General features: G+C 52.2%; 7 protein-coding genes across 7 annotated transcripts; 4 read left to right on the top strand and 3 right to left on the bottom strand.

Moving 5' to 3' along the window:
* Positions 1-590: 590 nt before the first annotated feature.
* On the top strand, positions 591-1736 carry BO95DRAFT_373146 (KH domain-containing protein; the record flags this gene model as incomplete). Its single annotated transcript, XM_025583035.1, has 2 exons — positions 591-978; positions 1042-1736. 2 exons carry the CDS (start codon positions 591-593, stop codon positions 1734-1736), a joined length of 1083 nt encoding a protein of 360 aa, XP_025437977.1.
* A 1086-nt stretch (positions 1737-2822) lies between these two features.
* Positions 2823-3644, bottom strand: BO95DRAFT_268091 (uncharacterized protein). Its single transcript, XM_025581558.1, has one exon. The coding sequence runs from the start codon at positions 3445-3447 to the stop codon at positions 2974-2976; it is 474 nt and encodes a 157-aa protein (XP_025437978.1). The 5' UTR covers positions 3448-3644; the 3' UTR covers positions 2823-2973.
* Positions 3645-7386, bottom strand: BO95DRAFT_268098 (putative LPXTG-motif cell wall anchor domain protein). Its single transcript, XM_025581559.1, has 2 exons — positions 5790-7386; positions 3645-5695 (listed from the first exon to the last, which is right to left on the bottom strand). Exons 1-2 carry the CDS (start codon positions 6969-6971, stop codon positions 3842-3844), a joined length of 3036 nt encoding a protein of 1011 aa, XP_025437979.1. The 5' UTR covers positions 6972-7386; the 3' UTR covers positions 3645-3841.
* A 2678-nt stretch (positions 7387-10064) lies between these two features.
* BO95DRAFT_268163 (uncharacterized protein) lies at positions 10065-10713 on the top strand. The gene has a single exon (XM_025581560.1). The coding sequence runs from the start codon at positions 10242-10244 to the stop codon at positions 10587-10589; it is 348 nt and encodes a 115-aa protein (XP_025437980.1). The 5' UTR covers positions 10065-10241; the 3' UTR covers positions 10590-10713.
* Positions 10714-11642: 929 nt separating this feature from the next.
* On the bottom strand, positions 11643-12731 carry BO95DRAFT_268175 (uncharacterized protein). The gene has a single exon (XM_025581561.1). The coding sequence runs from the start codon at positions 12616-12618 to the stop codon at positions 11740-11742; it is 879 nt and encodes a 292-aa protein (XP_025437981.1). The 5' UTR covers positions 12619-12731; the 3' UTR covers positions 11643-11739.
* Positions 12732-13372: 641 nt separating this feature from the next.
* On the top strand, positions 13373-16325 carry dspD (putative protein-tyrosine phosphatase). The gene is made up of 2 exons (XM_025581562.1): positions 13373-13409; positions 13631-16325. The coding sequence occupies exon 2, from the start codon at positions 13813-13815 to the stop codon at positions 15958-15960; it is 2148 nt and encodes a 715-aa protein (XP_025437982.1). The 5' UTR covers positions 13373-13409; positions 13631-13812; the 3' UTR covers positions 15961-16325.
* A 365-nt stretch (positions 16326-16690) lies between these two features.
* On the top strand, positions 16691-17950 carry BO95DRAFT_373133 (putative S-adenosylmethionine-dependent methyltransferase; the record flags this gene model as incomplete). Its single annotated transcript, XM_025583033.1, has 3 exons — positions 16691-16746; positions 16870-17569; positions 17609-17950. 3 exons carry the CDS (start codon positions 16691-16693, stop codon positions 17948-17950), a joined length of 1098 nt encoding a protein of 365 aa, XP_025437983.1.
* Positions 17951-19191: the final 1241 nt, after the last annotated feature.

Below are 19191 nucleotides of genomic sequence, written 5' to 3' on the forward strand. Positions count from 1 at the left end.
CTTCTCTTCCTCTTCCACCTTTCCTCTATTCTCGCTACCACCACTTCTTCTTCTCCTCCTCTTCTTTTCCGTATCCCCTCCCTCCCGCCTCTTCTCCCTCCTCTCTCTCTCTCTCCATCTTCTTCTCCCTCTCCCCTGATTCTTCTATCCCTCTTCTTCCTCCTTCCCGCTACCTCTCTTTGTTCTTTCGTCCTCCTCTATCCCCCTCCCGTTTCACCCATCCTCCACCTTTTCCCCCGCCCGCCGAAAACCCCTCAGGATCGATCTCGTCACCCCTCTTCACCACACCCCCCCCCTCCTTCGATTTCTCTTCTACGGATTATATCCGCTTTATCGCCCGCCTTTATCTTCTTTGATTTTCCAGGTAAGACCCTCGGCCGCCTTCGATCCATCGGGCGCAAGGTCGGGTTTTCCTCGCCCGTCACTTCGCTACCTAGTCAGATCGTTATGAAAACCACGGTCATCCCTCCGCTTCTCCTTGGGCAATGTGAAGCTGACTCTATAGGTGAAGTTCTTCTTTCGAGAGATTATATCCTTCGATCATCACCTTTTCCTCAATTTCTTACTCGACCTTCTACTTTCCTGACATCATGGACGCCTCCGACTTGCACGAGAACCCCATGGTTGATGAGAACATGGCTGACGCCGTTGACATGATGGATGAGGGTGACATTGAAATCATCCCCAAGACCGAAGAGGAATACGCCCAGTCCACGCTGACTCTCCGCGCCATCGTCTCCTCCAAAGAAGCCGGTATCATCATCGGTAAAGCCGGCAAGAATGTTGCTGACCTGCGTGACGAAACCGGTGTGAAGGCTGGTGTGAGCAAGGTTGTTCCTGGAGTTCACGATCGCGTCTTGACCGTCACTGGTCCCCTGCACGGCACTGCTCGGGCCTATGCTTTGGTCGCCAAGGGTCTGCTTGAGGGCGCCCCGCAGATGGGCATGGGAGGCGTCGTGTCCAACAATGGCACCCACCGTAAGTGAACCCCGCGCACTTGAGTTTATCGTTTGGTCTATCAAATGGCTAAAATATCCTTAGCCGTCCGTCTCTTGATCTCCCACAACCAGATGGGTACCATCATTGGACGCCAAGGTCTCAAGATCAAGCACATCCAGGACGCGTCCGGCGTGCGCATGGTTGCGCAGAAGGAAATGCTGCCTCAGTCCACTGAGCGCATCGTTGAGGTCCAGGGCACCCCCGAGGGCATTGAGAAGGCTATTTGGGAAATTGGAAAGTGCCTCATCGACGATTGGCAACGCGGCACCGGCACTATTTTGTACAATCCTGCTGTTCGCTCCTCGGTCGGCGGTACTAGCAGCTCTGCCAGCAACCAGAACACTGGCAATGGTTACAGCAGCCGCCCCTACAACCGCACCGGCAACGGTGCCGACTTCAGCGACCAGTCCGGCAGCTACAGCAGAAGATCCAACCCCGATACCAGCAACCGCGGCTACCCTCTCGTCACCGAAGACGGCGAGGAGATTCAGACCCAGAACATCAGCATCCCCGCCGACATGGTTGGATGCATCATTGGCAGGGGCGGAAGCAAGATCACTGAGATCCGTAGAAGCTCTGGAGCTCGGATCTCTATTGCCAAGGCTCCTCACGATGAGACGGGCGAGCGCATGTTCACCATCATGGGCAGCGCCCAGGCCAACGAGAAGGCTCTCTATCTTTTGTACGAGAACCTCGAGGCCGAGAAGACTCGCCGCAGCCAGCTTCCTCAGGAGTAAAGTCCTATCATCAGACAACCCTTAAGCACAAATCTCGCGCCACATTGCTACCACCCGAATCCTTATGCGCTTCCTCCCAGAGAACATAATCGCGCGATGTCTCCCTCTCGCTTGTGCTAACCACTTTGATTCTTGACGCTGTCTTTTTTTTTCTCTCATATGGTCCTATCTGTTTTACCTTATAATCTCATATGTGCGGCTTCCTTGGTTTTACAAGAAGCAAGAACGTTGCTAAGGTGGACCATGCATGCCTGTCAGATACCAGTATTATGTGATCCTCCATGATCGCTTTGACTTGAAGAAAGAGGAAATGAATCCGAAATCGGAAGAACTACTGCCGACGTTATGCCCCGCAGCTGATGTTGATGTTCGATCCGTTACATGATAATTTCGTGCCTCTGTGCTTCTATTTGCTTCGTTGCCCTTTCCTCTGGAGGGGACGTCAGCATGTTGATCTAATCCCTTCCTCCTGTAACCATCAACATCCTTGCGAATCTCTCTGCTTTCCGCAAAAGTCACCCTTCCTCCCCCCACACCTCCTTAACATAAAACCAACCAAACCTTAACCCCAAACTGTGATGTATCGTCCCTCTTCCCTCATTCGCCCGCTTGCTCCTGCTTACTTTATCTTACTTTGCAACTCTCTCTCTCTCTTTCTCCCTATCATACCCGAGCTTCCATACATCAAGCATTTGGCCACTTGACACCTCCAATGCCTTGTATGGTCATTCCTTCCTGCAACCTATGCTGGGAATTCCCCTTCCGCGCGGCTCAATGGAATCATCCCCAAATCTGTATACCAGGACTTTGAAAGCTCAAATTTTTTGATGGGAAACAGAACAATATGAATCCCCCAATCTTCTCATCCATTGTGTGGATCCACCTTCAAATATCGTATACCGTTATAGTAGAAGTCAATAGCCTGCATTCACCATCGCTTTATTGATAGACTGTGTGCTTGTGTGGTTGATAGAAAGATACCCAAGGAAGGTCATTTCACAAGTCATACAAGTGAATAACTACTAGCTACGATACAGTGCGTCAAGCGATCAGCTCGCTCTGCAACCGCCGATAGGCATATATACAACGACTCGTAGTAGAGGTGCTAAGATATCATTCCCGATCAAGGTGTCCACACAAGTAATAGGAGCATTTCTCAGACAATCTGAGCAAGTCAACAGTGCAAAAGCCAAGCATGAGATGAACATCATCATCATCATCATCACTTCATTGTTAGTTAAGTTACAGGGTAATCCGTATCAACCCCTACATTATGGACAAGATCTCTTGGGTTTTTGTACATTTCCCTAAAAAGCAACAACATGCCTGGGCCCTGGGGGAACTTGGATACATACAGTACTGTACATTGTATCATGGGATCTGTGATAATGACTGGGTGGGGCTGTGAGTGACAGGGGACACAGCATATTGGAATAGGTAAGACTGTAGGAACAATGAGATGGGGTTCAACGAATGGAAAGAAGGGAATCTGATAGCGACGAAAGAAGAAAGGAGAGTGCTGGGCTTGAGATCTCAAGTCCTTTGGTGGCTTGGACCATGGCCAATCCCGGAGGCCGGAAGTGGAAATCTCCGAACTCCCTCCAGGCTCGTCTATGTATGTGCAGTATTGGCCAAGATCATGCAAAGAAATGGACGGCAAGATAATGAGAAAGAAAGAAAGAAAGAACGAAAGAAAGAAACGAGGGAGCATATAGAGGAAATCGCTCAGACAGATACAAGTAAATTCGTATAATGCATAGTAGATCTCATCGTGCCACGCAAGGCATTTTTGCAATCAGAAAGTTTGCCGGAGATGATCGGTCGAGTCAGTGGGAGTAAGTGCATCGGAAGAAGTCTCTCGTTACATGTGCAAATGCAGGTGGGTAGTACTTCGTACAGACGTCCCCAAGAATGCTCCATGGCGATCCTGGGAGAGTCAAAATCAAAATCATAAGAGAAACGCCGGCTGAACTGAAATCAATCCATGTACCAAGAATGAGGCGCTGCGTGATATGGTATAGGTTTTTGGGGGGTGTGGATGCGTGAACGACGTTGGCTTCTTGAGATGAGAGGTAGAGAAGAAGCAAAAAGAGTCGTGGATGTATTTAATCAATTCGGTCATCGAACGTGTTAATAGCGTCATCTGACACAGCAAGTGACCGCGGTCGAAGCCCAAATTTCCGCGCGCCTAGACTGTTGGTTCGAACTCGGTTTTGGCTGATCGGAGTGTAACTCGTAGCTAATTTGCTCGAGGGTGCAATGATTCGAGTCTGGGAAGCTTCTGGTCGTGGAGATAAGACGCTCTCCTCGATGGATCCATCGCTCGTGTTAGTGGCAGAGCTCAGCCCAGATGCTGCACCGTACCGGCGATAACCCGCTTGGATGTTCGAGCGCGCAGTGGCAGGGGTGTAACTTGGAGTCATCAAAGTCCGGCGCAGAGGAATCGCGGACTGTGAGAGGGTAGGCGTCCGAGGCTGAGGCAGTTGCGACGGTTGAGGTTGAAGCGAGAATCTAGGGTTGCGATCCGGCGTTGCAATAGCCTTGGACTGGGACGCAGTATATCCATGAGACATGCGCTGGCGTGGCGATACGCGATAGTTGTTTGCTGCGCTGCTAAGGTCCGCGATACTTCTTGTGGGCGAGCGAACCTGCGGGGTCTGTTCAACAAGGGCCTCATCATCAGTCCGGTGTCGCTTGGTCCGTAACGAAGTCGAAAGTCGACTCAACCGAGTGGGCGCCGGTGAACTGGGTGAGTGGGTCACTTTCGCTTCTGAGACTGGTTCGTTGTTTTGGTCGCCGTGCTGGGATTCCGGGGAAGGAATGGCAGTTGCGACGCTTGATCGACGGGTCTCTAAACGGCTACCTACACGTTTGGTGCTCTGTCGTCGCACTAGCCCATCGGAATCGAGAGTCGTGCTTCGACGAAAAGGCAGCGTCGGGGTCAACGTGTCGTCGTCGTGCGCATGTCTTTCCTCCTCCTCAGCTCTACCATTGACGACTAAGGCCGATTGTCTCCGGTGTTGCTCGTCCGATAAAGCAAGGCACAGCTCGGTTAAACTGCGGCAAACGCTGTCTGCTTTCCGTCTTGCCTGCCTATCAGATGTGCTATACCCATTGACCACGGATCCGGTACCAGATGGGGCCTTGTTGGATCCAAGCAGAGTCGAGAGCGCTAGCGCGTCGGTAGCGGTCACCTCCAAAGCGGTGTAGACTTCATTGCTGAGCACGTCCTTCGCATTGACCAAAGCCGACTGTAGTAGCGGATGGACAGGGCTAGGGCCCTCTGCCTCACCCGAGAAAGTGCTTGTCTTGTGGGAACGCCTGGGTGAAGACGACACCGTAGTCATAGTCGTTGTGGCTGTTGGTGGCCGTTCCCCAGAAGCGGAGGAGATCGCTTCCTGGGACGAGGGCGGCAGCTTCCCGGTCAATTCTAGCTTCTTGATTCGGGACTTGAGATCTTCGAGCTCATCCCAGACCGTGGAAGGCGCAGTTGTAGACAAGGTGGATTCCGTCCCATCTTGACGGGACCGCTCGGACTCGAATCGAGCGCGTTCGGTCACATCCGAGCTGGATGGTTGTCGGCTGCCTCGAATAGACGAAAGGGTCGATTGGCGATAGGCTCGGGACTCGTGCAGCGAACCGCGTCTCTCAGGGTAGGACTCGGGGCTGTAGGATAAGGGTTCGGGACTGGACCGGCCCAGTCGACTTCGTGGTAGACCAATTGCGGACCTGGAACTGGGGACATAGGCCGAGCTGGACGGGCGGCTATGTTCATCCAGTGGATGGGCGGAAGCTGAGTAAGAGTATAGGGCGGCCGTGTGGGGGGTGGACGGAGATTCTTGATGCGGATGCAAGGGGCTATCGTAAGTATTCAAGCGAAGCTGCTCGGGGTGAGGCATCTGTTCCGAAACACGAGAGGTTGATGAACGAAGTCCACTACCAGACATCCTGAATCGCGACTGTAAGTGCCGGGATCCGACGAAAATTAGCTCCAAGATTCCCACAATCACTAAATGAAAAGCACAGCAAAATAGCTCAGAGCCTCCGACTCACCCGTCGAAGCTCTGATCGCCCGAACGAATCGCGACGACCAGAATCCGATCTCGCAATGTTTAGAAAAATATCCTCGTTTTTGGCGCGGGTATCATCTGCGACCGGCGTCTTGTTGCCGTCTCCTGACTGACTGTATCGGTCGAACCCATCGACACCGCGACTGCGCTCGTCAGCCGGCGTTCGCCCCTGAGCATAAACCACCGAGGAGGCGGACATTCTATCGTTCACGTCTGGAATCGACTGCTGATCATAAAGAGAGGATTTTCGACGCTTGGGTGCATTTGGATTCGTCGCGCGAACCGTCGAGGGAGCGTCAAGGGGTGGCGCAGAGTCGGGTTCGTTTTCTACGGCCCGTCGAGGTGATGTTGGTCGATAGCCAAACCCCGCTGGATCGCGAACTTGGGACAAATGGAAGTTGGGGACTGACCGCCGGGGTCTGTCATACAGGATGGTGCGTTGTTGGGGGGTCGGAGTCGGGTCTGGGCCCGGATGCGTGTCGTCGCCGTTCTGGACGGAAGCGTTGGCGGCGCTGGTGTGCGACGATGTCAGAGCTCGTTTGCGAAGAGGATACTTGTATTCAAAGCTGAAACGGCTCTGAGGGGGACGAGGAACAGCGGAGGGAGAAGAGGTATGCGAAGCAGCAGCAAAGGCGGCCGATGAGGAAGAATGGGAGGAAGAAGACGTGGGTGAAACAATTGTTGAGGTTGTTGTGGTGGTGGTGGTTCGAGGTACAGTGGGACGAGCTGAAGGGGAATAGTAGTCGTTGTTGTCGCAGCTGCCGGCGGCGGGAGTCGCTGTCTTTAGCGCGGTTGCTCTGCCCGCCTCACGGCCTTCCGCCGCCATCATTACACCTACACCTACACCTGTCGGGCGCATTCCTGGTTTCGACCTCGTCACGGACGGACCTTCGCTCTGACGTGGGTTCGATCCGGCACTGAAGGTAATGGTCCTGGCACGATTGACAATGGAACGGCGACAGAGGGACTCATGCGGGTCCTGATGCGGTACATGTACATGGAGATGTGGCTGGTTCACCGCGGATTCGGTCTTTCGTCGTCGACGAGTGTTGGGATGTTGCTGGTCTGCTGGGAGTGAGGAGAAAGAGGAAGAGGAGGAGGAGGAAGAAGAGGGGAGGAGAGGAGAGGCTGCATTGCCAGCAGCCGTGGATGCGTCTGGGGACATCTGCAGTTCTGCAACTGGTGGTGGTCAGGCATCCACACGCATTCTCGTTGATCAATCAGATCGATCTGCTGATCAGTTGACTGGGCGAGAGAGAGAGAGAGAGAGAGAGAGAGATGTATCTGCAAAGATCGGAATCTCTCCTAACCAAAAGCAGGCGGAACGAGAGAAAAAAATTAGGAAAGGAAAAGTAAGAAAAGGAAAAGAACAAAACAAGCAATTTTTTTCTTCTAATCTCACACTGATTACGAACGACCAAAATACAATATGATTTATCGGTTGTGGTGGACCGAATGATGATCAGAAGAGAAAAGTCTGCTGCGACATCGATCTCTTCGCGTATTACGGAGTACAACAACTACTAATAATAAACTAATGAACTAGTCCTGCGGCTCAAGGGGAACAAACGCAATAGCAGCCGAGAAGAAATAAATAGACCAAACACCACGAGGGCTGAATGGGGCCTGGGAGAGGGAGGAGGGCAAGGGAAAAGAAGGGAAATGAAGGACGGGACAAGTTGTGTGACCGAGTAAGTGAGTGAGTTGAGTGCGTGTCTGTCTGTCTGTGGTCTGGTGGCTGGCCGACAGCAACTGCTTGGAATACAACTGATTCACTGGTTGGCTGGCTGGCTGGACCCAGTCTGTACGTTCCCCTCAATGGTTCGGATATTTACATCTCGATCATGATCGAGTGAATAGAGGGAAGGATATCATGACCAACTGCCTGTTTATCAAACCAAACAATCAAAAGAGATGAAAATTGGTGATATCATTTACCCCGTGTCCGACCAAGCGGGTTGAGACGATTTCTCCCGGTTTCATCTGCCTTGGCTGGTCAGCATGCAGCCTGGTGTAAGAGGGCTGACTCTCCAGGGAGGTTACTCAGGGAAAAGGAATCTGTGCAGCAGTTTCTGCAGACACCGTTGTTGTTACTACAGATTATCAATCTCGACGTGAGTTTCTCTAGCAACGTCCAGGGGCTTTTAGAACCATGGTTCGGAGTGGTCAAACCTTGGTTCCCAGCAGTGTCAGCCCCGTCAACTGGGAAGGTGAGCACAGAGCCAGGTAACTGGTCGACGTTCCTTGGGAACAACCTTGAAAGAAACTGGAATTGCCCCAGATGATATGCAAAATCTGGGGAGGCCGTCATATGCAGCTTACATACAATGAGGGTGCTTCGAAGGTCAACAGTCATGCAAGCATTACGAAAGTATATTTATTCATAACGGGGAAGATCGTTGCCTTCGGCTCGATACTCTCGTTATCTTTATCAATTATCAAGACTATGCAAAGTGACTCAGTAATACATCACTAGCGATAAGATGATATCACGGCCTTCAGGATTCTACTCATACTTCGGCGCAGGTGGTAGAACCGTGACATGGCGCAAGGTCCGGATAACAGGCAGCTGCCGACGATTGTCTCAGCTATCCTCCGACGTATCTTTCAGACCAGGGACCTTCATCGTGCACTTGGCAGCCTTCGTATTGCCCGGAAATCCTCTGTGTCTTCCGGCCGATTTGAGTCCAGGCCCGGGGTCCAGGGATCCAATTTCTACGATTATGCCACAGGATAGCTCCCTGCTACTTTATAATAGCCAGTGATGCTCAGCACAGACAAGAAAGAGCTTTCCTTTCGGCGAATAGAGCCTCATGAAATGGGAGATGAGCTTTGCGTTAGCCTCCGGACTATTGATGCTCGGGTGTTTCGTCTAGAGATCAGTCAGTATATGGCTCGGATCCGATCTGACTTAAGGTTGGGGAAGCTCGATTGGGGCGCCGTCACGCAAGCCGCCAAAAATCGGACCGACGCTAGCGAAGACACTATGTGAATGGGTACTGACGGCAGCGGGAGGCTTTGCTTAAGTCTCGTGTCGAGCGCTGCTATTCAGATCGCTGCCTATGATAGATGGGTGGCGCGTGTAATCCTTCAAATCTGGTCGCTTGGTTGCTAGGCTACAGCTGAGACTGCAACAGTGCTCAGCCTTTGGAAATCCTGTTGCAGGAGACGGGATAGTCTTGCGTGTTGGTTGGAAACGCTTAGTCCAACAGTCGAGTTGAGCATGATTGCACGAATTGATCTGGGGGGGTTTTTGGAGACCAACATGTTACGTAGAGACCATTGGCATTTAGACAACGGCAGCGTTTCGAACCTTTAGCGAGTCATAGCTTCTTAGGGTCCAGGCACCAGACCGTCCCGGTACGAAACACCATCAACTAAGAGCATTAGCAAGATCAGTAGAAATGCTTTCGAGATTCCAAGCAAAAATTGTCATCTGGGCACACTGTCGGCTGATTACCGAAGCCTCGTCCTCACAAAAGAGAAAAATGGCACAACGGGTCAATTGAGGTTAAAGGAGCATGGCCGGGCTCAGCAACCCGCAGTCCGCGAAATCGCCCCCCCACATTAATCACCGACGTGAAGCCGAACGGGCGGTCCAAGTTGAAGTGGTTCTCTGTTCTGAGCCATGGCATTTTCCTGGCCCCATAGTTTCAGATAGACGTTTTGTGCCACGTGGAATCGGGCGCAGAGGGGTCTGGTCTCATCAAATCTCTCTCAATCCGTAACATCGATCCAGGCACCGGATATTGGACGGAATGATGTTGAGTGATGGCAACGAGTCAGCACGAAAGGCTGGTGAGGGACGACCTAAGTGTGCTACACATACTGCAGACCGTGGGGAAGACAGGAGGTTGCGGTCAAGAGGATTTGCGCGGGATGATAAAGCTGACGCAGTGCAGCAACGCACATCAGTCCTGGAGAGCCGACCGACGACGATCTGTGGCCATGAGCCGATCGCGTCAGATGCAGATCATGGATGCAATATGGCAGCAGAAACTGGTTCTCGAGTTTCTTGTCATGCCAGAAAGTCGGAGCTCTACCTATGGTGCGTCCAGAATCTGTGACGTAGCAGGTCATCAGTTACCCGGTGTGTCTCGATTGTGACAGGAGTGCAAAGCCTTTTGTCGATATTGCTAGCTATCTCAGGTTTCGAGTTGCGGGGACAAGCAGCATCAAGTGCCGAGCGATATCAAGGATGTGGAGGCTAGTGAGACACTCACTGTGTACCATACCAATGTACACAGCATTTGCAAAGGATTGTGCTATCAAGAGAATGGGGTCAACCAGCGCCGAACGATCATCGTCCTCGGAATTGTCTGTGTAGATATGGAGATATGTAGATATATCTGAAGCATAACCGACCAGGCGTCCCTTGACCAGAGCCAATCATCCCCAGTATAGCCGATCTCGACGATACAAGGAACGAAGGAAGATGATTTGGCGCTTTTTTTCTCGTTCTTGCTCTTCGGTTCCCCTCCTTATTCCCCTGCCTGTGACAGGCGATGTTGCACACGTGATGGGCGATGGAACTAGTGGCTTAGCATTGGTTGGTTTGTTTCAAACCCGGCCGAACTTCTTTTCTGCCGCCTCTCATTGGATTGGCTTAGCGCGCGCCCTCTCAGGGTGTTGTTTCAGCTGCAATGTGCCACGGCCACTTTCATGCCTTGCTGTCTCAACTTTCCCAACCTTCCATGCTGAAACAGTTCCGAAGGGTCTGGGACGGTACTCCGTAGTCACCATGGGTTTTTTGTTTCTTCTTCTTTTTTTTCTTCATGGATGAGACGTCCAGGGGAAATCGTCAGATCATGCAAAACCAAAACCAAAAAAAAAAAATGTGTGCTGTGTCTTAGCGACGACAAGATGCTCGTTCCTGACTCCCCTGACTCGGGCAAGTTATTCCTGGCCCACTGCCTGGACCGGACGGCCCACCGTTTCCAGGGGAAACTTGCTTGGGACCTGAAATGGATGGAGCCCTGAGGGGGAGACGGACGGGCAGAGAGAGACTAGCGGAATTGGCACTAGCCCCAGTCCGTCAGCCTCTGCGTTTCACCTTTGCTACGGGCCCAGAGAGCCGCTGCCAATTTTTCCAAGCCTCGGCGCCAGAGAGAGGTCCCTGCTGAATCGCCCTCCGCATCTACGTAGTGAAAAACCGATTCATGCCTCCCCTCCCCTCCCGACCGGCTCTTTAGTTACTCTATTTCTCTTTGCTTGTCTTCTTCTCTCCAGTTGTGTCTCCTGGTTGAAGGAGGGGATCATCCGTGTGCTTACCCGGTGACAGTTCAGTTAGGTTAGTCGAGAAAGTTGACAACCTGGATTTCTTCTCAAGCTGGCTTGACCCGAAAGAAACCAACCCTTCTTCAACCCAACAAGCAAACTCATCTTCTTTTTACTTTCTTGCGAGAACCGTGCACGCCCATTGAAGCGGGTCAATCTCTCCCCTTCTCTCCCCAATACGGAATTGATCTTGTGCAACCGGTGCTGGGATACCGTCTCTTTGGATTTGGCGCATTTACTATTACTATTACTATTATTATTAACGACCTGCTCGTGGGTTGAGCAGACAGACCTATCTCTGTGTGACTTCTGGAAGTCTTCTTGAATCTTCTTTTTCTTCCTCAACTTGACTTGACTTGACTTCTCTTGTTTTCCTGTCTGCAATCTCAGTGTCATTGCATTTTCCGGGCTTGCTTGTTTGCGTTCGACTTCTTCAAGCGACAGCTGCTGTGCAACGAACATCGCAGCCCGGACCTAGTATTGCCCTGAGGTGGTATAGATCCGGACGGACCTGACCATCACCAGCCTGGCCTGGCACCTGTCAAAGATCCAAGGGGTTCTTTTCTATTACTTCCCAGGAGAAGGAAGCAGCTTGATAGGTACGTTGTTATGTCTTGTGTATGAGTTATTTTGATCTAGTGTTCTGGTTTATCGTTTCATGCTTTTTTCTTTGCCTGATGTCTCTCCCGTGGAGTGTGGACTACTAGCTCCGTCCATTCTATGCCCTGCCCCTCTCTCCCTCTCTCCCTTTGCTTTCTCTTCGATGCTCTGCTTTGCCCACCAATCATTCTATATCCGCCTCGCCCACGGTACCCTTTTGTGGGGAATGCCATTTGACTTTTCTCCTGGTCGTCTTTTTTGTTATTGTTTTTTTTTCTTTTTCCTTCTCTCCGTCTCAATTCTCTTATTGGATTTGACACTTGCACCATCACTACCCTCTGCCTGGCATGAGACTCTATGATGGAGACCCGAAAGGGTATGAGAGGGGAGGACCAAAGGGGAAAAGGCCAGACCTGGAGCTCCAACCTAAAAAGGGTTGGTTGGTTGGTTGGTTCAAGAGGTTGTGCCCGGCAAAGTGAGATGCCAGTGTCACTATTGCAACGGACTATGGGATTGAGGCATTCCACAATCTGTCTGTTCCCTTTAGGGATGCTTCTTCCCCCCCCCCTCTCTCTCTCTCTTTTCCCCTTCAACTCCTGTTCAATATTTGAGAGATGAGTCTCTGAATTTCTTTGCTTTTTCTTTTTCTTTCCCTTTCTCTTCTTCCCCTCTCTCTTCTTCACATTCAAACCCAACATTCGGGGCCAAGATATGCCACTTTCGGGGTGGTTGTTGGGGAGGGGGGAAGAGGCAGAAGTTGGCGCCCATGATATGCACATTCCTTCGCGAGAGAACCAACCCGGGCGGCTAAATTTAGAGCTGCAGCCCATGGGAAGCTCAGGAAGAACGCAGAACATCTTCTCCACTTCCTCGTCATTACCACTGATTGGCGTGCTGTCAGCAACACACGGCCGGTTGGATCTCCACTCGCCCATTCACTCACTCGCTCGCTCACTCACTTACTGCACTCACTTTCACTTTACTCGCCCCTCTCTCTCTCTTATTCGCTCGTCGCCCTTTCCCAAATGAATCGCTATTCTTAGTCCTTCATTTTGATTATTCCATATTATCATTATTTTTTCGATATTTTAATTTGCTCTGTGCCAACAAGTCTTGCTGAGACAGACGGTCGGAGTACATCGAGCCCAGAGGCTTGTTTCTCACTCTGTCGCTCTCCGATTACTCGCTCTCACACTCATTTTTTCCCTTCTTCCTTCTCCCTCCGAATCTCCTCTTCTTACATACTTCCTTCCTCCCTTCTGTTCTTTCTTCTTCTTTTCCCCCTCTTGTTGAACAAACCCCCCCCCCCTCCCCCTCTCCCAGTTCCCACACCCCTCCCTCTTCCCTTGACGCAGGGACCCTTTCCACCTGCCTGCCTGGCATTGCGACTTGTCCGTGCCGTTCCTTTGAGTGGTGGTGGGCAGTCGTTTGCGACTGAGAGCAATCCCACCCACGTTTTCTGTCGTCATTCCCCGGAGGAACGACTGCCCACTTTATTACTCTCCCCGGGCGGCAATTCTCCCTCCCCAAACCCTAGTCGCATTTTCACTTACTTCCAAATCTCTTTCATGAAGAACTATACCTAAAGCTTCTGTTTCTCTCCTTCATTCCAACTTCATGTCCTGGTCGCTGCTTCTGATTTGAGATCTCTCAATTTCCAATCCTTCACCTCAACAACTTTACTGACTGGTCCCAAGAGGATATCCTTCTCTTGCAGCATTCCTTGGTATGTTCCTGATCTCGGACTCCATTTAGGACATCAACTGCGAATCTCTGCTTCTGCTTGCATATGCGATCCTGTTCTCTCCTTTGTTGCTTCCACAGACCTTACTAGCTCTGTTGTTTTCATTTCGTGAAGCTGGCCGATCCTCGAACCGGTTTCACTCTCCTTGCAGCTGTGCTTGCTTCTACTGCCGAAAACCAACAACTGACGCTGAAACATGGAAGCTGATTGTCTAAACAAAAGGTCATTTGCGCTGGTAGCAAGTGCAACTCTACCTTGTTTTCTTGGAGCTGGTCACAACAACTGTGCCCCAGTCTTCGCGCCCACTCTTCACTACAGCTGCGATCCGGAAAGGGCAACGATCCCTTTCAAACGTAGGTGTATTTCACCAACCTCAGAAACAACCATGCCGGTGCAGACCAGCGCTCCAACACTCCCGGACTCGTTTCCCTCCTTCATGTCAGTTTTTGGCGGGCGGACGCTTGATTTCCCCGAGAAGGAGGCGCGGAACACAGCACTCAAACCTCTCCGTCTGCCCACCAATGTCACCATCAATACCTCAACCCGCCGTCCCTTTCCTTTCCAACATCGTGCGAGTATTTCCTCCGTGACATCAGGTTCCGCCGACTCTTCGCCCACTACTACCATCTCAACGTTCGACTCGCCATCTGTGGCGGATACATCTCCCAGCTCCTCTCCCGAATCTCCCTCGTCCATGCCGTTGGCGTTCAACAACAAATTCACCATGCCCCCGGCGCGAAACTTCGAAAGCCAGTCTTCGTCGACTAACAGCCTTTCCCAACCAGTTTCAGATGGCGCTAGTCTTCCACGGCCCGATTCTCCAGGCAGGCGGGCACGAAACCTCAAAAACCTCTCACTGAGGATGCCGCCACCATCCCAGTCGCGCCCACCAATCGCAACAGCATCTATGGTCGAAGGGACCTCACACCATCTCTCCGCTCCCCCGTCTCCCGTGCACGTGCCTTTGAAGGGTATGCGCCGCAAACCAGCAAACTTGACCATCCGCACGCCTGGATTCGACAGGTCATTTTCCAACAACATCACTGAGCTGGTTCCTCCCACCCCGCACTCATTGCGCCATACCGAATCTTCGCCTTCCCTGACCTCTGTCTTTTCTCCTTCTTTCGGTCCCAAGGGTGGCATGCAGCTACCTCGGCCCATGACGCATCATGGTGCCCGGAGACCCTCGGCTACGTCGGAGAGCAACTTGTCACTCCTACAGACTGTAGAAGATGAGGATTCCGCTTCTGGCGGGGTGTTGCATGAGCTGAAGGAGGAGGATGATCATCTGGACTCCCGAGAATCGACGCGGCGTAGCGAGCGAGGCTATCCCAATGGGCCCATTCAGATTTACGACTCAGGCGTTTTCCTCTACTTAGAACCGACTGCGCAAGAAGCATCCGAATTTGATGTTGTTGTGAATGTGGCCAAGGAAGTCGCAAACCCGTTTACTAAGGCCAGCACCAGCACCGAAACTGTGGTGAGCGCGCTGCGCAATGGGTCCATCAGTCCCAAGCGCCTATCCATTGCGGAGCCATGGACAGCCGCCTCAGAAACATCATTCAAATCCGCATTTGAATACCCCCCAAGTAGGGCGTCGCTGCCGGCGACTCCGAAAAATGAAGCACCCGGACCGGAATATGTCCACGTCGGCTGGGATCATAACTCGGAGATCCTGGAGGATCTATACCCACTATGCGAGCTGATTGACTCCCGCATCGCAGATGGAAAGAAAGTCCTTGTGCATTGCCAGCTGGGCGCCAGCCGATCAGCCTCGTTGGTGATCGCCTACGGTCTTTTCAAGAACCGAGACTTGGATTTCAACTCGATGTACGAGATTGTCAAGGAGCGCAGCCGCTGGGTTGGCCCTAACATGAGTCTCATTTATCAGCTGACGGATTTCCGCTCCCGCCTCCTCCGTGGGGGCCTGTCCAAAGCCGCCACTGAAGAGTGGTTCGGCGAAAGCTCACCAAAGCTCACCGAACAGCGGCGCTCACGAGCCGATAAGCGAGAGTCGGGCGAGACCTGTATTCCTGGCAACGAGAGTGTATACTCCGATGTCGAACCCCATTCGTCCAATGCGATGTCGCAAGCATCGATGAGCTCTTTGTCGGTGCCCTCCACCAATCAGACCACGCCCGTGTCAATTGAGAGTCTTGGATTTACCAAGTCTCTTTCGCACAAACGAAGCATCTCACCCCGGCCATTGCCTCTACGTCAGAGCTTTCATACCGGGTTGACAAGTGATATCACACCTGCCAAATCGGCACCACCCGCATGGCACGCCGAAGCCGGGCCGTGCTCGTTGGCTAAAACCGACATGTTCGTGCGGGAAGGGTCTGAGGAATCCAACGCTCTCTTCTCACCGAGGACGACGGACTTCATGGCCGCGCCTATCTCGCGATCGGTTTCCGATGTCCTTGAGGATGATGGCCTCAACGGACTGCGGTTCCGGTCACGGATAGCAGATCCGCGGTCTCCGCCACCCGGGAATGAGAGGTTGATTATGAGAAATATTGATGAATTTCTGTAATTCTGCCATAATGTCTTCGACTGGACTGGCCATTGGGCGTCGGTCTGCGAAATGATTCCATGACTATAACCACTTCATTCTGACCCGACCGTTCGGTCAACATTCCTTCACCTCTTCACTCTAGCCGTTGTGGCATCTACGTTCCTTTCTTTCCTTCCCATCCACATTCATTACCTGTTTCATCCAATTGATGAGTTGATGACCAAAGCGGGCTCTCCGGTCGTTATTTCATTCATTTCTCTATCCTGGACATGGGTCCACATTTGCATTGAAGGCCGTGGGCTCAACATTGTGCATGCTCTCTGGACCAGCGGCGTCGTGGTGTTATAAAAGATAAAGGGCGGCGAGGAATCGTGTCGTGCCTGATAACTTGTAATACTATTCTCATTTCTTTATGGTCACTGCATACAGCTGCGGATACCCTAGGCTTATTGGTTTATTGGTGAAATGTGACATCCGCATTGTAGCGAGAGAAGATGTTAGGGTTGGTTGTTGGTTGTAGGGGTACAGATGTAGTGTAGTGTTCAAGAAGTAGTACAGTGCCGTCTACAGTTAGTGCTAGCGCACGGATCAGTCTCGGGATCCGGGGAGAACTCCAGAAGTTTACAGAGCCCAGACCAAGGCAATTTTTTGTCGACCCTCCATCCAGCCATTTTCCACTCAGGATCAACCACACCACCAACAAGGCCATTGACAATTGCCAACGGAAAAAAGTCCGCACAATTCCACCATGGCCGACCAACATCCCACATATTTAGAACCGAGTGAGCTCGGCACCAAGGACTAGTACGTACGGCATCTACCCCGCTACCCCTCCCAAGATTTTTTTCCTGTCCCTCTCCGCAACCTAACACCACCTACCTGCTTCCTTTGTATGAATGTGAACTAAGACTAACTCAATAAACAAAGCTGGGAAACCTACTACGCGCGAACCCTCTCGCACCTCTCCACCAAACAACCCGCTCCGGCCGTCGCGTCGTCTTCCTCGACCAACAAACCCACCCAGACCCAGACCCAGACCCAAGCCCTCTCCTCCTCCGACGAGGAAACCGACGACGACGATGAAGTAGACGACGACTCCGACCCCGGCACCTCCTGGTTCTCCGAACACAACGCCCCCGAAAAGGTCCTGGATTTCCTCACCGACGAGGCCTTTCCCCTCGCGCCGTGCAACACGCTTCCTGGGCGTGGGCAGCAACAGTTGCCGCCGCACCAACCCTCCATCCTCGACCTGGGCACCGGCAACGGCAGCATGCTGGCGCTGTTACGGAAACGCGGGGGTTTTCGGGGCGAGCTAGTCGGCGTGGATTACTCGGCGCAGAGCGTGGAGCTCGCGCGCCGGTTGCAGGCGTTGCGGATCCATCGGGCTTATCTTTCGGATTCTGATGATTCTGGGGATGAGGATGAGGGGGAGGGGGAGGCGCACGGCACAGGGGCAAAGGGGGAGGGGCCGGAGATTCGGTTTGAGGAGTGGGATATCCTCTCTGCTTCTGAGGGTGAGGCTAGTGTGGTCGCTGATGGGTTGGGGTGGTTCCCCTACGAGCAGCGCGGGTTTGATATCGTCTTGGATAAGGGGACGTTTGATGCGGTTTCTTTGTCGGCGGAGGTGGTGTCGGGTTCTTCGGGGCAGGGGCAGGGGCAGGGGCAGGGGCAGGGGGAAGGCGAAGAGAGGAAGCGGGGAAAGATGGTGCAGAGGCGCGTCTGTGAACGCTACCCCGGGATTGCGCGGGGGTTGGTTCGTCCCGGCGGGTTTCTTGTGGTCACGAGTTGTAATTGGACTGAGGAGGAGTTGGTGGAGTGGTTTACTGCTTCTGCTTCTGATGCTGCTGCTGCTATCTCGGAGGGTGGTGACGGTGGTGACGGTGGTGAGGGCGATGGGCGGAAGGATAGGTTGGTGGTCTGGGGCAGGGTCGAGTATCCCAGGTTTCGGTTCGGGGGCAGGGAAGGGCAGGGCGTCTGTACGGTTTGTTTCCAGAGGGTTGTTTCTTAGATCTTGGGGGGGTCCTATCACTATGGACTTGAGTATGCCATCGCGTTTCTTCTGGGGTGTGGGATTTGTAGTGGTGTAGTATCTCTCGATCGGAATTCCTCCGGAGTAAGTGTATCATCGTGTATACACTCATGTGTTGTGGTAGAGATGTTGATGATTTCTGCAGAAAAACATTTACAGAGGTCCATGGTGCTGTGTCCACTGCTGTTGTACCCACCACCTTACCGGTATTTACTCCATAATTGATTGACTTTCCTCAATAGGAAGAAATGCTATCCTCGAGGCCTTCAATCAGGGTCTATCACCCAGAAGCTTATCCTACAATTGGGGGCGAGACTATGAGCCACCAAAAAACTGACGGCCATTGATGTGCGAAATGGCGTTTTTAGTATGGCGTTATGCAAAGCAAACGAATACCTGCAACTGGCAAGGTGAAGAATTGCCGACAGGGCAACCAACTATCGGGAGATTTTGTGCTGACTGGGCTGTTGACAGGTGGTCGGTCTCATCAATCGGACCACCTCTGCGGCTGCAGATCCTCGTCGGAAAACAATGCGTCTCCCAAGGTATGAGGATTTTAGCCGAACGTTCGAATGGCGAGCGTATCTAGCTTTCCGCACGCCGCCCGCGGAATTGGATTCCTACCTGACTTGTTGATGGTCGATTGTTTTTTTTTTTTTTGTTGGCGGCCTGTGAGCTACTTTTCTTCGATCCTGGAACCTAGGACTCCACAATATTAGCATCAACAACTGCAAGAACAACTGCATCCAATGCGTTTCTTGGCGCAGAGGCGCAATCGCTTCAGACCAACACATCGGAGTTTTGTCTGATTTTCTGAAACCTGTCTCTCCCAGTTATTTTACCCTCTCTTTTGTTGCAGCAGCAGCAGCAGCAGCAGGAAAAGGGATTGTGCAATGATGGACCTCCGGCAGAAGTGAGGTCAAAGTGGATCCCTCTGGAATGTGCACGTCATCCCGGAGTTGGGATTCTTTTTTTTTTGTTTCTCCCCCAAACTGGGCAGCAGTTCTTCAACAAGGATTCTGATGAATGCTGACCGCTGGACAATCCAGGTTTTTTTTTTATTTTTTTCTCATGATGGGCAACGACATCTCCTGGAATCTTTTTTTTCTGCAAAACCCGGTTCGGTTCAGACTCCGATGCCCGCGTGCCTGGCAATCCTTCGTCGATCAGGAACGACCGTCGGAAGGGAAGGGGGGAGGGAAGGGGGGAGGGAAGGGGGG

Source organism: Aspergillus brunneoviolaceus (genome assembly GCF_003184695.1).
Source record: "Aspergillus brunneoviolaceus CBS 621.78 unplaced genomic scaffold BO95scaffold_79, whole genome shotgun sequence".
NCBI classification, from domain to species: Eukaryota; Fungi; Ascomycota; class Eurotiomycetes; order Eurotiales; family Aspergillaceae; genus Aspergillus; species Aspergillus brunneoviolaceus.

Coding starts and splice junctions, on each gene's coding strand:
- BO95DRAFT_268175 (XM_025581561.1), bottom strand. CDS start 12,618: ATGGGCGAGTGGAGATCCAACCGGCCGTGTGTTGCTGACAGCACGCCA.
- BO95DRAFT_268098 (XM_025581559.1), bottom strand. CDS start 6,971: ATGTCCCCAGACGCATCCACGGCTGCTGGCAATGCAGCCTCTCCTCTC. Junction 5,696..5,789: donor GGCGATCAGAGCTTCGACGG/GTGAGTCGGAGG, acceptor CGGCACTTACAG/TCGCGATTCAGGATGTCTGG.
- BO95DRAFT_268091 (XM_025581558.1), bottom strand. CDS start 3,447: ATGCTCCCTCGTTTCTTTCTTTCGTTCTTTCTTTCTTTCTTTCTCATT.
- dspD (XM_025581562.1), top strand. CDS start 13,813: ATGCCGGTGCAGACCAGCGCTCCAACACTCCCGGACTCGTTTCCCTCC.
- BO95DRAFT_268163 (XM_025581560.1), top strand. CDS start 10,242: ATGATTTGGCGCTTTTTTTCTCGTTCTTGCTCTTCGGTTCCCCTCCTT.